General features: G+C 18.1%; 3 protein-coding genes across 3 annotated transcripts, besides 10 other annotated features; 2 read left to right on the top strand and 1 right to left on the bottom strand. All coding sequences in view use genetic code 6, as the record gives it.

The window, feature by feature from the left end:
- Positions 1–1,734: 1,734 nt before the first annotated feature.
- Positions 1,735–1,802: a microsatellite.
- A 45-nt stretch (positions 1,803–1,847) lies between these two features.
- Positions 1,848–4,773, top strand: IMG5_143810 (tetratricopeptide repeat protein; the record flags this gene model as incomplete). The annotated part of the gene is made up of 4 exons (XM_004031233.1): positions 1,848–2,769; positions 2,950–4,008; positions 4,065–4,381; positions 4,426–4,773. The coding sequence occupies 4 exons, from the start codon at positions 1,848–1,850 to the stop codon at positions 4,771–4,773; spliced, it is 2,646 nt and encodes an 881-aa protein (XP_004031281.1).
- Positions 2,206–2,247: a microsatellite.
- A 69-nt stretch (positions 4,774–4,842) lies between the features above and the next one.
- Positions 4,843–4,885: a microsatellite.
- Positions 4,886–5,772: 887 nt separating this feature from the next.
- Positions 5,773–5,817: a microsatellite.
- A 281-nt stretch (positions 5,818–6,098) lies between these two features.
- Positions 6,099–7,621, top strand: IMG5_143800 (hypothetical protein; the record flags this gene model as incomplete). The annotated part of the gene is made up of 2 exons (XM_004031232.1): positions 6,099–7,256; positions 7,310–7,621. 2 exons carry the CDS (start codon positions 6,099–6,101, stop codon positions 7,619–7,621), a joined length of 1,470 nt encoding a protein of 489 aa, XP_004031280.1.
- Positions 7,622–10,923: 3,302 nt separating this feature from the next.
- Positions 10,924–10,982: a microsatellite.
- Positions 10,983–11,736: 754 nt separating this feature from the next.
- Positions 11,737–11,769: a microsatellite.
- Positions 11,737–11,771: a microsatellite.
- Positions 11,772–12,749: 978 nt separating this feature from the next.
- Positions 12,750–12,788: a microsatellite.
- Positions 12,789–12,798: 10 nt separating this feature from the next.
- Positions 12,799–12,846: a microsatellite.
- Positions 12,847–13,441: 595 nt separating this feature from the next.
- IMG5_143790 (zinc finger lsd1 subclass family protein, putative) lies at positions 13,442–16,209 on the bottom strand (the record flags this gene model as incomplete). The annotated part of the gene is made up of 6 exons (XM_004031231.1): positions 13,442–13,855; positions 15,019–15,058; positions 15,363–15,501; positions 15,568–15,735; positions 15,776–15,814; positions 15,912–16,209. The coding sequence occupies 6 exons, from the start codon at positions 16,207–16,209 to the stop codon at positions 13,442–13,444; spliced, it is 1,098 nt and encodes a 365-aa protein (XP_004031279.1).
- Positions 15,515–15,566: a microsatellite.
- Positions 16,210–16,872: the final 663 nt, after the last annotated feature.

Below are 16,872 nucleotides of genomic sequence, written 5' to 3'. Positions count from 1 at the left end.
CTTTTTAAGCAATTAGTCTAAAAATAATAAATAATCTTTTATAAAAAAAGTTCTTTTTTATTTTTCTTTTTAAAGGAATTTAAATTGATGAGATGATTGCCATTCTATTTTTGAAATATTTAAATTGATGAGATGATTGCCATTCTATTTTGAATTTTTTTTTGTATATTGTTATTTATATTTTAGCTTTTGTTTTACATTTTTTATAAGTTTATTTTAGTTTAATAAATTTATATTCCTAAGTCTTTGTTTGATTCTTTTTAAATTTCATTTGTTTAATTTATTATGAAAGTAGTAACTATTTTAATTATATTAATTCATAAAATAAGAAGGCTTAGCCAATGAAATGCTTGATACTTAGGTTTATTCATATATTATATTTATTGAAAAAACATATAATAAATTAATGCAAAAGCTAATAATTCTTATTTAAAGATACTTAATAAATTAATATTTAGGCATTTTACATTTATTAAGGTTGAAATTATGTTTTGATCATTTTAATAATTTTAATTAATATAATAATATTTATCTTCAATTAAATAACATATCTATCTAATCTAAATATATATTCTATTTTCTTTTTTATTATTTTAGTAATTGTTATTATTTGGTATCACTATTAAAATGTTTAGTATACTATAAGATATATATAAAATACGTTGTAATATTTTTAATCTATAAACATATGTTTTTCTTGTATCCATGCGCATCAACCGGACTAGGTTCGTAATACTCATACTTTTTATAAAATTATCTATAAATAAAATAGTTATTTAGCATATTTTTTGTATATTATATATAGTATTAGATATTTATTTTTAACTATAATTAATTTTGCATTTTAATATCTTTTATAATAGAAAATTTTAGGTTGAGCATTCAATATTTTTAGAATATGTTAAAATAATAGTTGAACCAAAACCTTGAACGAAATTAATTTAAATTTTAAGATCAACTATAAAATAAACTTTTTTAAAAAAAATTAAAAAACTTATATTCTCAAAATAAATGATTAATAATATTTCTTAAAAAATAAAATTATTATCCCTTTATCAAATATACTTTATTAAATCTTTGTTAAAATAGCTAAATAACTATTAATTTAATATCGAAACAAATTTATTGTTAATTTTAATAATTGCTTAATTTTCTGTTGTTAACTCTATAAAATTTCAATATAGTTTTTAGTATCTTCAAACAAATAAAAATATTATTAATAAGAATTATATCTTGAGATATAAAATAAAAAAAATAAAACTAATTTTTTTTTACACTTACTTAATTCTCTTGCTTTTGTTGGTTAATATCTTTATTTATGTTTATAGTTTGTTTAATATTTAAATTTTTAAATAATTAATAATTATAAATATAATATATTCTTTTTAATTTATTCATCAAATTCGAACTAGTTAGTTATCTTATTAAAATAATTATTGTTAAAGAAAGCCATAATTAAAATGAATATTATTTATGTAATTATACCTCCTTTCTTATTATATATATTTTGAAAAAAAATTTATTTATTATATCTATTCTTTTTTCAATGTGTTCACACAAATTCTGATATTTATTTAAACTAATAACTTTTAAATTTTATAGCAAAACAAACTTTATGTTACTTTTCTTTTAATATATGTTTTTTTTTGTTTTTTTAATAAAGTAATGTAATTATAATTAAACTCAATGTTTTATCTTTATAGAAATTATTAAGGACTTTTTTATTAATTAAAAATTAAAAACAAAAAAATATTATAATATATTAAAAAATAAAAAAAGTTTTATTATTTAAAAACTAAAAACATTGAAAAATATTAGCAAAAATCAAAGTAAAGAGTACATACAAAATGACAGAATAGCAACCATAATCTCAAAAACCCTAATCAATATTTGATAAAATTATACCCCCAACCGATTAGTTAACATTGACTTTAAAAATACATGGAGTATATAGTTTTCCTGAAGAATGGAAAACTACCGACGAAGCAAATCCTAACTTATTTACATACACAATAAAAGCTTTTAACGGTTTGGAATGCCCAGAAGGCAAGGTTCACAATCGAGAATAAACCGAGAAAGAGTTAAAAGAGTAAGAAGAAGCATTATTAGCAAAATAATAAAAAAAGACAGCAAAAAAAGGAAAAGATGCTCCCCCTCCAGAGCCTGTATTAACAGAAGAAGAGCAAGAATTAATTCGAAAAGCAAAAGAATTAGAAGAATAAGAAGAAAAGAAAAGATAAGAAGAATGGAATGCTTTGGATGAATAAACACGTTATTTTTTAACTTAAGAAGATAAATATAAATGTCCTTGGATAAACTGGGAAAAAAGCGAATGTTCATTGCAAAAATAAGGATTATAGTTAGTAGTTTTAGAAGAAAGGGTTTTTGATGAAAAAGGAGAGTACATTTATTTTATGAAATATCCTACTTTAACCGAAGAAGAATTGGTGAAAATTAAAAAGTCGAAACCTAAAAATCTAAATTTAATTGACCTTAATCCTATTTTGATGAGAGCCTGGGTTGATTTATCTGAATTTTAGAATCCAGGCACTATTACTATTACTTAAAGATGTTTTATTTAATAGGTATTACCTGAATCTGAAGTTGAAAGTTCGGTGTTGCCAAAACCAAATCTTTAAAAGTGTTATTTGAAAATCACATTATTAGTTGATAAAGCAATATCTCCTTTAATTAATGAAATATAACCCACAGTGAAAGATGTAATTGCAAAACCACCCCCGATTCCATAAATGCCTCCTTAAAAATAATGTATATATGATTTTAAAGCAGAATTAACATTAGCAATTGAAAGTTTGGCTTTGGAATATTAAAGCTTTGGAATAAATAATTTCGGGCTAAATAACGAAAAAGATAAGAAAAGCTTTAGTCATTAAAAATAATCAGAAATTTAACAAAGAAAAGAATAATTTTTATTTCATTTTAATAAAGATGGAAAATATAAAATACTAAAAGAAAGACTTAAAAAGTCAATTCTGAAAATTTGTAGAGATAAATTTGGAAAAACAGGCTCAATTACTGGCATTACTACTGATTATAAAGACTAATTTTATAGTGAATTATATGTTTTTTTGATGGAATAAACTAGATAAACACTTACTGATTTAATAGAGTAAAAAAAAGAAGAACTTCATGAAGATATTATTACTAGTTATGACTAAAGTTTGAAAGAAAGAGATAGAACTTTATTTAATATTACTAAAGAAAGTGAAACTGAGAAATTAATTAGGTTAGCTGAAGAATGTGAAATCGGTAATTTAATTGACCGTGCAGAGGAGAATTTGAGAAGTTTAGTCTCAATTAATAAACGAGATCACGTTTCATTTTTCGCATATACGAAATTTTTATTAAAAAATAATTAATAATCAAAAGCTGAAGAAATGATGGAAAAAACACTTTCATTTGATATTCAAAATGAAGATTATTAATTACTTATGGCATGCATTTTTCTTAGAAAAAATAAATTTAAAGAATCTTTGCTTATAATTAAAGGACTATTATAAAAAGATACAAATTCGATTCTTTTTAATATCTTGACTTCTATTATTTATTAAAAATGGGCTAATGATTAATAGTTAGCTGAAAAATACAAAAAAATCACTGAAAGAATTCAATTAAGAAATCTTGATATTTTATAATAAAAGTATAATTATTAATTACATCCGTATCCTTATGAGATTCCTCCTTTTAAAAACTCATAATTAAATACTAATGTTTATGATGGGCCTTCACTTAATAATGAATAATGGGATTAAATTTATTTATAAGTAATTGATTATCTATCAAAAAATAATCTTTTCGATTTGGTAGAAAAATGCTTGGATTATATACATTAAAAAAATTAAGATAAAATTTAACTTATAAATTGTTAATTAGAATAATTTAAAGGAAGGTATGAATAATGTAAGCTTATTGTTAATTAAATTCTTGAAATTAATTCAAAAAATTTTGAAGTTTTAATGTTAAAAGCTCATATTTGTTTTATTTCAAGTTTTTTTATATTAAATATTTTTATGTTTTATTTTATTTTTTTAAAAATAATATAGATTCATTAGATGAATGTGAGCAAATATTACTTAAAGTTTTAAAAATCAAAAATCAAAAACTTTTAGAATAATATAGTCCTGTAATATTTTATAGATTAGGATATATTTATATTTAAAAAAAAAATTTCGCCAATGGAAAAGCAGTATTTGCAAGAGCTATTGAAATAAAACCGAACTCAAGTCTTTCGTGGTTAGGTTTAGGAATATGTAACTTAAGGATTAATTAAATGAAAGAAGCTGAAGAAGCTCTTTCTTAAGCTAATATTTATGATCCATAAAATGCAGATGTTTGGGGTTATTTAGCATTAATGTGTTTAGTAAACAAAAATTATTTTAATTATTAAATAAATATTTTTTTTAGTTAAATGGTGGTAGATTTACTATGGTTAATTAAGCCCTACGAGAAATGTTAAAATGTGAATTAAAAAATAAATTACTTTTAGAAGAAATTAGTGATGAGTTAGTTAAAATTAAGCAATTTTAAACTGCTCTTTAAATTTATTTTAAAGTATTAGAAATACTTGAAGAAAAGCATGAAGAAATGGAATTTTATGCTTAAATTAATTGCAAAATTGGTAAGGTTTATATTGATTTGTAAAGAAATTAAGAGGCACTTCATTATTTTGAAGAAGCTAGTAAGTTCCTAAGTGGAGAAGGATTAAAATAAGTTAAAGCATTAATTGAATAAACTAAAAATTTTGGATATTGATTAAATAAAATATGTATATTTAAAAAATATTTTTTATTAAAACTGGGAAATTACAGAAATATTATTTTGTTTTAATCAAAAATCAAAAATTTTAATACAAATTAAATATTTTTTTAGAAATATATATTAATTAGTTAATTTTTACAATAAATTTATAAAAAATTAAATATGATAAAGGTAACTAACTATATTAATTTTGAAAATCTTTATTTTAATTTAAAAATTTCTAAAAAATAAAAATAGATTTATATATTAATTTTATATTATTATAAAACTTTTCAATATTCTTATATTTAAATCGAATCGAATATATTCAATATATAAATGTATTATTTAAAACGAGTTAAGTGCTTCTAAAATTTTAAATAGTGCAAAAACAGTTTTTAAAATATTTTTTTTAAATAAAATTGTTTTTAAATGGTTTTAAAAATTTTAAAAAAAACTATTTTTAACTAAATGTCAATAAAACTAAAAATTAATTTAAAGTTAATATTATTTCATTTAATTGCAAATTTATTTAAGATTTAATACTAATTAAATTATTTTATTGGAGATTTTTTTCATAAATAAATTAATATTTTGTATTTTCTCATTATTAATTATTTCTAAAAGAATTTTCCTTTTTATTTAATAATACACAATTCATTTATTTATTTCTTAGAATAAAAATTAATTTTATAAAAATAAATAATTGTATTTTTGTTGTCTTTTTTATATTATAAAATAATCAAAACTAAAAAATTTTAAAACAAGGTATAAATATTAAATAAAAAATTAAACAAAAATTAATAATGGTAAAAAAATATTTAAACTAAAATTTAAGAACAGAAAATGGCATTATAAATAAATAAAAATCATTTAAAAAACAAATAAACTAAAATTATTAGGACGAATAAGATAAAATTGATATTATCAATGACCAAAAAGAATAAAAAGAATAATTAAATGATAATTATTAATCAAATAAAGAATAGAATAATTATAAATAATGTTCGAAATAAAATAAAACAAAATAAATAAATAAAGCAAACATTAAAAAATAAAATCAATAAAAATAAAAAACTAGCGATGAAAAATATTTATCATATAAAGAGCAAAACTAAATTTATGAAGCATAAAGTTAAAATACAGAAACGAGCATATTAGAAGAATCTGATGTTTAAAGCTAATAAAGTGATATTTAAATAAAAGAAGAGGATAATTAAAATACCTAAAATATATAAAATCCTATATCTCGCCCAAATTTTTTTTCTTAAGAAAAATTTGAAGATCTAGAAATATGTAAGCCAACAAAAGATGCAATAAAATGTATGAACCTTTAATATATGACTCATATATAATCTCGTACTATACCAAACTTATTAAAAGGTAGAGATGTATTAGGAGCAGCAAAAACAGGAAGTGGAAAAACATTAGCTTTTCTAATACCTGCGATAGAATTGTTATACAAAGCAAGATTTATGCAATAATAAGGAACTGGAATTATTATAATTACTCCTACAAGAGAATTAGCCTAGCAAATATTTGATGTATCAAAATAAGTATTGTAATTTCATCAAAAAACTGTTGGATTGTTAATTGGAGGAACTAATAGAAAGTAAGAAGCTATTAAACTTAAAGTTGGATTGAATATTATTGTTGCTACTCCTGGAAGACTTCTTGATCATTTATAAAATACTTAAGGTTTTGTTTATCATAATTTGCTTGGATTAGTTATTGATGAAGCAGATGCAATTTTAAAAATAGGATTTGAAGAAGAACTTACATAAATTTTAAAAATAATTCCCAAAGATAGATAAACAATACTTTTTTCAGCTACACAAACTAAAAAAATTGATGAACTAGCTAGATTATCACTTAACTCTCCTATTTATATTGGAGTCGATGACATTGCAGAAACTGCAACTGTTGAAGGGTTAGAATAAGGTTTTGTTTTTGTAGAAAGTGATAAGAGATTTAGATTATTATTCACGTTTTTATAAAAACAGAAAAATAAGAAAATTATGGTTTTCTTTTCTTCTTGTAATTCAGTTAAATTTCATGCCGATTTACTTAATTATGTTGATGTTCCTGTTCTTGAAATACATGGTAAGTAGAAATAATAAAAAAGGCTTAATACTTTTTATGAATTCTGTAATGTAGATAAAGCTGTACTCTTATGTACTGATGTAGCTGCTAGAGGCTTAGATATCCCTAAAGTTGATTGGATTGTTTAATTCGATCCTCCAGATGATACTAAAGAATATATTCATAGAGTAGGAAGAACTTGTAGAGGAGCTAATGCGAATGGAAAAGCACTTTTATTCTTATTACCTGAGGAAAATCAATACTTGAAGTATTTAAAAGCAGCCAAAGTTAATCTTAATGAATATGAATTTCCAGAAAGTAAATTAGCAGATATTCAAGATCAGTTTGATAGACTGATTGAAAGAAATTATTTCCTTAATAAATGTGCTAATGAAGCTTTTAAATCTTATTTACATGTTTAATTTTTACAAAAACGAATATTTAATATATTTTTTTAAAAAAATAAAAGGCCTATGCTTCTCATAATTTAAAAGATATTTTTGATGTTGCAAATTTAGATTTGTAAAAAGTTGGAAGGGCATTTGGTTTTAAAATTCCTCCTAGAGTTAATTTAAGTATATTCATTAATTTATAACATTTTTATTATAAACAATATTTTAATTTTACAAAAGATGTTAAATTAAGTAGCAGGACTTCAAGAAAAAATAAAGTTTAAATGTTAGAAAATTCAAAAAATAAACTAAAAATTGGATTTTAAGAAAAAGATAAAAGACTTTTATAAAAAAATAAAAATGGAGACTCTAGATAATTTTCTAGATGATTATTAATAAATAATATAATTAATTGATTTTATTTTTATGTGCAAAAAATTTAAATATTAAATAAATTTATTAATAAAAGTTATTTTAACAATAATTATTATTTTCTTTTTATTTTTAAAAATAATAGCAAAAAATTACAAATTTAATACTTTAAAAATATTAATATTATATATCTAATTTTCATATATTCCACATATATTTTTATAATTTTTTAATTTAATAAAAAAATATTACATTCCATCAATATGTTTATTTTTATTTTTAAAAACATCATTTCGATAAATACTAAATTTCTACATTTTATGAAGAAATTGATTTTTATCTTTCTTCTTTTTATTCTTAATATTTCTTAACAGAATAAAATCTACAGCAAGGTATTATGTAATGTATGTTTTCTTTAATAGTTTTTCTCACAGTTTAATTTAATCCATAAACTAAAGCATTACAAAATCCTTATAACCCTCCTAAACCAACATGAATAGCTTTATTTGTATATATACATATAAATAAAACTAATAAATAATAATTACCTGATAAAGTTTCTGAAGATTTTCCTAAAAAATTAAATAAAACATTAACAGTTCCAGCACTCCAACAAATAAGTAAAATGAGAGGATAAAGAACTAATCTATTAACAATTTTTAATTAGTTTTTATCTTAAGTAACAATCTTTAGATATCTTATAACTTTATAAATTGTATATCCGTTATAGATAAATGCCATCCATAAAGGGATATAAAACTACACTCCTCTCATTATTAATGTTTACATTAAATTTTAATCATCATTTTTTATCCAACACCAACCACCCTGATCACCAAAATATCCCATAAAAAGGGGAAAAATAGACATCAATAAAGGTAGTCCAAATGTAAATAAAATAAATTTTTTTTCATAAGTTTATTAGATATTATTTTAGGCATTAATTATTGAATCATATAAAGTGAATGCAATACATGTTGTCCAGAATATAGAAGCTAATTCGCCATAATTAATTAATAATGCCTATATTTTACAAATATTTGAATTTTCAATGTTTTCTTAATCTTTATCTATGAAATTTGCAACTAAAATAAAACCTAAACTTAGAATTACATCACTTACACTTAGTAAAAACACATATTTAAATGGAAAGGCTCTTAATTTTTTGAATGTTAAATATAATATTATTATAAATAATGCTCCTATTAATGAATGCGAACTTACAACAAGTGTAATAGTTTAAATAGTTTTATTATTATTACTCATTTTTATTTTTTATAATTAATATAAAAATTAATAATTTATTTATAAAAATATATAATTTCATATACTCTATATATATGATTAAATTGTTTATAAATAATAATTAAAATTAATTTGAAAAAAAAAAAAAAATATATTATTTTAAAAATAATATTTTTCATATAAAATTTACCACTCAAAAAAAATATTAAAAACAAAAATAAGATATAAAAAATAAATTAGAAGAAATAAACTATATACATATTGTTTTTATTATTCTTATAAATTGCACCATATTGTATTTCAAAATTTAATCAGGCGATTCTTTCAACATTTCCCTAGTATCTTAATATTTAATATTCAATAAATTATACTATATCACTTTGAAATTTTCCTCTTCCCTAATCAAATTATTCATTATCTCCATCAACGACTTACATTTTTTTTTTAAATTGATATCTTTACAATTCCAATAGTAATTTTACTAATTGGAAGAAAAGCACAATCAACAATAAACTTTTTAGTTTCTTCCATGCCACTTATTTTTCGATTAGTTAAAATAAGTAAAACCTAATATTCACCTTTATATTAATTCGAACTGTTTTGAACATAATTCATAAATTTTTATATTAAAAAATAAAAAAATGTAGACTCATAAAAACTTATATTTTAAAGAACATTTTTATATTCCTATAATACATTATTTATTTCTTATTGCCATTTCTGGTTTTTATTAATTTCAAAACAATATAATATTTTACAGTCTAATTCTGCACAGAAAAGTAAACACAGGTACATTATTTGTCTTAGTAATACTATAATAAAATAATATATACAATGTTCTTTAATATATATTATATGCTTTATAGTAGAATAACTATAATTTAGGGTCTACAGATTATTAGGATTTTCGTTTGAAGCAGTAAAATTTATCTTTATTATAAGATTCATTTATGTTCGTCCTCTTAATTAATCTAAATAACAAAGAAGTTATATTTTTAAGCTTATCTCAAATACTAAAAAACATGCTATTTTTTTCGACTATTTATTTTCTTTTTTTATTAAAATATTATATAATAATTCTTTGTTTTCATAATATTCCTTCCTTTATTTTAATTTATTTAAAGAAATTTCACATTTTCTTATAAAGTGATGTATATAAAATACTCAAAAATAGAAAAACCTTATAATAACAATTATTTAATAGTTATCCTTTTAAGGTTATTTAGTTATTTTTTATAATTCTTTTAGCAAGTTAATTTTCATTAGTTTATAATTTCTTTTAAATATTTATAAAAAGTTTTATAAAAATACTATTTATTTTAAATTTCGTGTTGATATTGGCAAAAAATATAAATCATTAAATTCATATTATTCATTATATCTAATTATTATCCTTCTATACACGATTTTATTTTAATAATTAAATTTTATTTGGTTGTTTTAGTCATGTAAATAAAATATTAGAGTTCTACTATGTTAACGAACTATTTTCAATTATTGATCATTCAATTGGTCCTGAAAATTTATCTTTAGTTTCACTATCATAATCATATGCTTTGAATTTTAACTATTACTATTCTTTATATTTATAGTCTATAATAAATATTTTATGATAATTTAGATTTTTATTATCAAACACAGTATTTGTGCAAAATATTTCAGTCCATAATTTGGATTAATCAAAATTTCTTGGCATGTATATAACTAAAATATATTGATTTTTTTTAAGCTATAATTATCACTTAATTATAGAAGATAATTGTTTTATAAATCAAGGCCTGGTAACAATAACCAATATCTCAATTTTTCGAGTGTGATTTAGGTTTTATAGGTAATATCTATTTTATTTCATTTAATTTTATTATAAAGATATGTAACAAAATTTAATTTTATTTTAAATATTTATAATATTATTATAAAAAAATCATATTTGCTAATTTAATAGTATTTGACTTTTAAAATTATTGTAAATATATTTTATTAGTTTTGATAATGAAATATTTTTTTTTAATTAATATTTTACATTTATAATTTATTTATTTTTAAATAATTTTAAAATAAATTAAGAAAAAAAAATATAATATATTTTATAAATATAAATATTTATATTAATATATAATTTTTAATTAATATTTATTTATTATTTGTATATCTTTTATTATTATTTTTTTATTTATCTTTTAAAATATTAAAAAGTATAAAAATTAAATTTGATTTTTAATAATAAAATGAATTAAATATAAAAATTAGTATTTTTTATAGTTTTTAATTATATATTAGTAATTTAAATAAATATTAAAAAATATGCATATCTATTTTATTTAACTATAATCATATAATTATGTATATATTTCTATATAATTTTTATTTTTAAAAATTCAAGCTTATTTTTATCCAATTTATATATTTTTAAATAAAAATAATTATAAATATTATATTTTTAATATAAATCGGATAATTTGGTCTTAAATTAAGTCGAAAATCAATATAAAATAAAATAATCAAAAAAAAAAAAAAACAGATGGAAATATATAATTTATTATAAAAATATATATATTTAAATTTATTATTTTAAATACAATAAAAATTGTTAAAATAATTATAATATATTAAATTACTAAAAAGTAAAAAAAAAATAAAAATAAAAAAACTATATAAATATATAAATAGAACCTGAAGAAAAATAATAATAAATAAATAAAAACTATTAATAACAAAACACGTTACAAACATTAAAAAATTAAAAATGAAAATAATAAAAAAATATAAATTAAAGTATAAAAATATATATAATTTTAAAGACTAAATGGACTAAAGAATAAAACACAAAAGCTCAGTATTAAATGACATACCGAAAAACTAAAAATCGAATGCTAATAATAATAATAATAAAAAAATAAAAAATACAAAAAATAAAAAATATTATAGGAAATAAAATAGTTTATTAATTAGATCTTCAAGAATTACTACTGAAGTTCTAATGAAGAATAGAATAAATCAATAACATGAATAATCAAATTCTTAATAATAAAATTCTAATGAACTAGATTAGGGACTTAGCGGTTATGTTTTTAACTAAGATAATGTATCAATGATAGGTTAAATAAAAAAATTAATGCATTTATTAATTTATTTTATTTTTTTAAAATAGATTTAATTCTTGATAAAGGAAATTCTCAGAAAGAAGAACAATATGATTTTGAATTAAATGAATAAGAAAGAATGAAATAACTAATCTAGTAAATGTATATTTAAATATAATAAAAGAATGAGATTATGAACTAATTAAAACTAAAAATATAATAAAATTTATAAATAGATAATTTATAATTTTAAACTAATGATTTGTATTTTAATAATAATATACGAAGAAATTATTCTAATGATACAATATCGTCATCTTTTGATAACTTCTAAAATTCATTTCAAATTAATTGAAATAAAAACTATATTAAAATTTAAAATAAGTCTGTTTTCTTAAATAAAAAGAATATAATATATTAATAATATTTTAAAAATAATTATTTTAGATTAGAAATCTATATTATTAATATAATAAGTAAAAATAATAAAATTAGAAAATAATGATTAAATTTTCTATTATAAAATAATAAATATATATTATTTGAAGTTGATTTAACTACAAAAGATTTAATAGATTTTAGAATTACATATAGGAAAACAAAGAATAAAAAAATCCTATTGAAAGAATTTAAAGTAATAATAATTTATTATTTTTAATGAAAATAAATTTCATTTTTGTATTTTTTTACTTATTAAATTATAATGTATGTTTATAATTTATATATAAAAGAATTAATATATATTAAATAAGAATACTTATCAACCCATTGATATATAATTATTTTATATATTATATATAAAAAATATCCCTGTAATTTTTTTATTATTATTAATTTTTTATATTTATTTAATTTTATTTTTACTCTTTATTATTATTGTTTTATTTATTTTTATATATTATTTTGTATTATTAGATTTAATTGTCTTAAAATAATATTTAGACGAGATTCAATTTATGATTTACTAATAATTTTTTTGTTTTAAAGCTTTTAAATGTTTAAATAATATTAAATAAAAAAATAAATATTTTATTTTTATTTATATTTTTTTCAATAATATTTAATATAATTTTTTAGAAATTAACCTAAAAGCTTAAAAAATTTAAATAATGATACTGTAAAATAAAGTGTTTTTTTTACTTAAAAAATATGAGTATTTATTTTATTAAATAGAAATAATATATTATTATTAAATTATCCAATATTAAAAAAAAATTATGAAATTATGATATTTTTTTAATTTATAACATTTAAACTTAAAAAATTAATATATAATTTGTAAATTAACTAACAACAAAAATCAAAAATTTATTAATTTAATTATAAAAAAATCAATAATATTTCAAATAGAAAATAATATATTCTAAATTATTAATAGTATAAAAATGAAAAATAATATATTAAATATTTCTTTACTATTTTATTAGTTATTGTTTTTTTTTTTAAAAGTAAAAAAACAAAAAAATAAAAATTCAAAGTTTTTCTTTTTTATTAAAAAAATAAATAAAATCAGTGTCTTTGTCTTTTCAAATATGTATTTTATTATCCTTAAATTTCTTATTAGTTTACAATATGAAATGCTTTATTAATAAGGATAAACGTTTCTCCATTCAAACATTAATCAGTATATTCCAAATATATAAAATCTCCTTCATAATTAGATTATTTATAGAGTTTTAAATACTTTTCTTTAGGAATATAAACAGATTTAACAGGATATAGCCATCCTATTGTTTTTAAATTAGGAATATTTTCACAAATATCAAGTTTTTCTCCTTAAAATCCACATTATGTAAAAATTTAAATGCAAGATCCAGTAGGATAAGGTTTTGAAAGAGGAGAAAAAGCTGGTGAAGCTTAAGGCATTTCATATTCAGAAGAATAGCTTATTATTAAATCTCTTAATCCCCAATAAGCATTAATCTATTTTTTTACAAAGTATTAAAATTAAATTTAAAATAATAGTGTTAATTGGAACCTCATTCAAATTAGAAAACAATTCAAAATCAAAATTATCAAGGCTGTGAACAATTTTAGTTTAAATAGTATAAATTTCTTAATTAAGATTATTCTAACTACAAATTTACCAAGCCCCAGCCCATGTATATTTTTTTAAAAATAAAATTGTATTATTTTAATCCTAATTAAAAGTAATTGAATCATACTTTTTTAATAATAAAATTAAAAAAATAATAAAAATTATTTATTTAAAACTTCCCAAATTCCTATGAAATATATTTGTAATGTAATAATTAAAAAATCATGTTTTGGAATCTGATTGAATTATTTTTTAATATAATTTAATTTTTATATTTCAGTTTAACCACCAATTATTTATTTTTCTTGACATTTGGTGACTACGTTTTAATTAAATTCAGAATTCGTTCTCCAAGTTGATAAATCAAAATAATTATCATTAAATACATATGCAAGAATTTATGTATATACGCCTAAATATGTATCTATTCTTAAATTTCTTAAACCAAATTTTCGATTGATAGATATTTTATTATATACGAAACTTAATTTAAGTTATTAAGAAGAATGAGGAATATCAACTAAATAGTTTTAAAAGCTACCTTATATATTAGAAAGACAATCATAACTTTGTATAAATTAAGGAGATACGATATATTATTAGTACACATTATCCACAATAATATAAAAATCCTATTTTTTTTTAATAAAAAATTGAAATTAATAATATTAACGTCATTATCCCATTGTTCGAAAGCATAAATTTGAAAAAATATTCTAACATTGCTGTGTTTATCTAAGTTTTAGTAAACTTTTGTAAAATAATTTTAATCAAATTCATAGCCTATAAACATAGAAAGTTTTTACACTTAGCATTAACTAATTTAATAATTCAACATATTTCCTTATTTATCTATCCATCCATTAGCTTCTATAAATGTGTTTTAATTAAGTTCTAAAGAAACAAGTTTATATCCTTAATTTTGTTGGTGTGCTATATATATTCTTAAATTATTAATCCCCCAACTTTCCTAATCACTTGATTCAATAAAATTATCAATGAATTTTATTTCTACAGAGTCTTTTATATGAGGGATAAAAATATTTACTTATTGGACGTTATCATTGTATTCAAAAACGCCGCATAAGCTTTATTTTATAAAATAATTTTAATCTCTTTAAAATGTAAATTTTTAATGATCTACACTTATAAATACATTATCATTATTTGGCTTATTCATTATGTATAATTTAAAAGATATTAAAATACCATAATGCTCTGGAATATTACTTATATTTTTAGATACTTCAGACTTATTAAAAATACCAAAAAGCTATTAATCAGAACTATTTTTGTATAAAATATGTATATTTTTGATTGATTTTATGTAATTACCATTATTAAATAAATTATTTAGGATTTAATACTATTTAATTATTAGAAATAACTTACCAAGAACTTGCTTATTAAAATAAATCTTATTAATCATTTTATCCATTAGAAATAAATTCTTCATCTATTAATTACTTTTCGTTTTCTTTTAAATATAAAGCTATAATTACAAAATTTCTAATTCCCCATGATTTATTACCTATATATTATAATATAATTTTCATTTTGTTTCTTATAATTTTAAGTTTATTTCTTATAATTTTACTTGATTTTTCATCTAAATTACTTGCAAACTTTATTCTAAATTATTTTTTATAATGGGGAATAGTAACACTTACTTAAACTAATCTATCTTCGAAATTTATTCCTTAGTTGCCACAATTTATTTATATTTTTCCATTTGATTCTCCTATATTTGAAGTTTTCTAATATGCTATTTTTTTTATTTTCCTATTTTTTATTTTATTTTATACCTAATATATCATCAAGAAACATATAAAAAATTTCTTTGTCTATTAAAAAAATAAATTTTAAATATTTTTAATATTTAATTTTTAAAAAGAAAATATTTTTATTATTTTTATGTTTTTTCCATAAATTAAAAATTACCCCATGAATCTATGAGATATAAATCAAAAGAAATTTTTAATTAATAATGATCTACCCCAGAATAAAATAATTTTTATGCAATAACATCTTTTCCAAACACATTATATCCTCCAAAAACCGATAATTTTTCGCATTAACTAATTAATTAATTATCTTTAGCAAAATGGACATCCCAATTTTAAATTTTATCATTACCAAAATTATTATCCTATAATTCTCTTGCAATTAAATAATCTGAGCATTTAGTACGATTAAAAATTATCAAAATTGATAAAATTAGTTAAAATAATTTATTCATTAAAAAACTTAAAGATTTATTATTATTAATAAATATGTTTATTTTTATAAAGAATAAATAAATAATAATAAATTAAATTATGTAAAATAATTCAAAAAGAATTCGTTTTGAAATAATTATTCGTTTTTAAAATATCTTAATTTGTGATTATAAAATATAAACAATTCCATAATTGATTAAACTATTAATAAAAAATATAATAATTATTTAAATAAAAAAATAATGAAAGAAATAAACAGTTAATATTATTTAGTATAAAATTTTTATTTAATTTCTTCTTTTGATTTAATTATTTTATTAATTTCTTATTTAAATAAAAAAGAGTATTAATTAAAATCATAAATTCAAATAACTATTTATTTTGATTTTTACATATTTTCTCATAGTTTTAACAGTAATTAAATATACAAAATTTAATCTTTAAAATGTTAAATCATCAATAGATAATATAAAAATTAATAATTTATAATATAAAAATTATAAAATATATACAACAAATTTTGATTTAGCTTTATAAAAAAAATTAACAGATATAGAAATAGTTTAAGTATTAAAGAAATTGCTTTTAATTTTATTAAATTAATGATCATAATCAAAATTAGAAGATTATAATATGCATTTTTAAAATAATTTTTACTTCTTGTTTTTTAAATTTACTTGATT

The sequence above is a fragment of the Ichthyophthirius multifiliis genome (genome assembly GCF_000220395.1).
Source record: "Ichthyophthirius multifiliis unplaced genomic scaffold scaff_1120509251118, whole genome shotgun sequence".
In the NCBI taxonomy this organism is placed as follows: domain Eukaryota; phylum Ciliophora; class Oligohymenophorea; order Hymenostomatida; genus Ichthyophthirius; species Ichthyophthirius multifiliis.
Note: the sequence above shows the minus strand (reverse complement) of the source record. Positions and strands in the feature narration are given on the sequence as shown.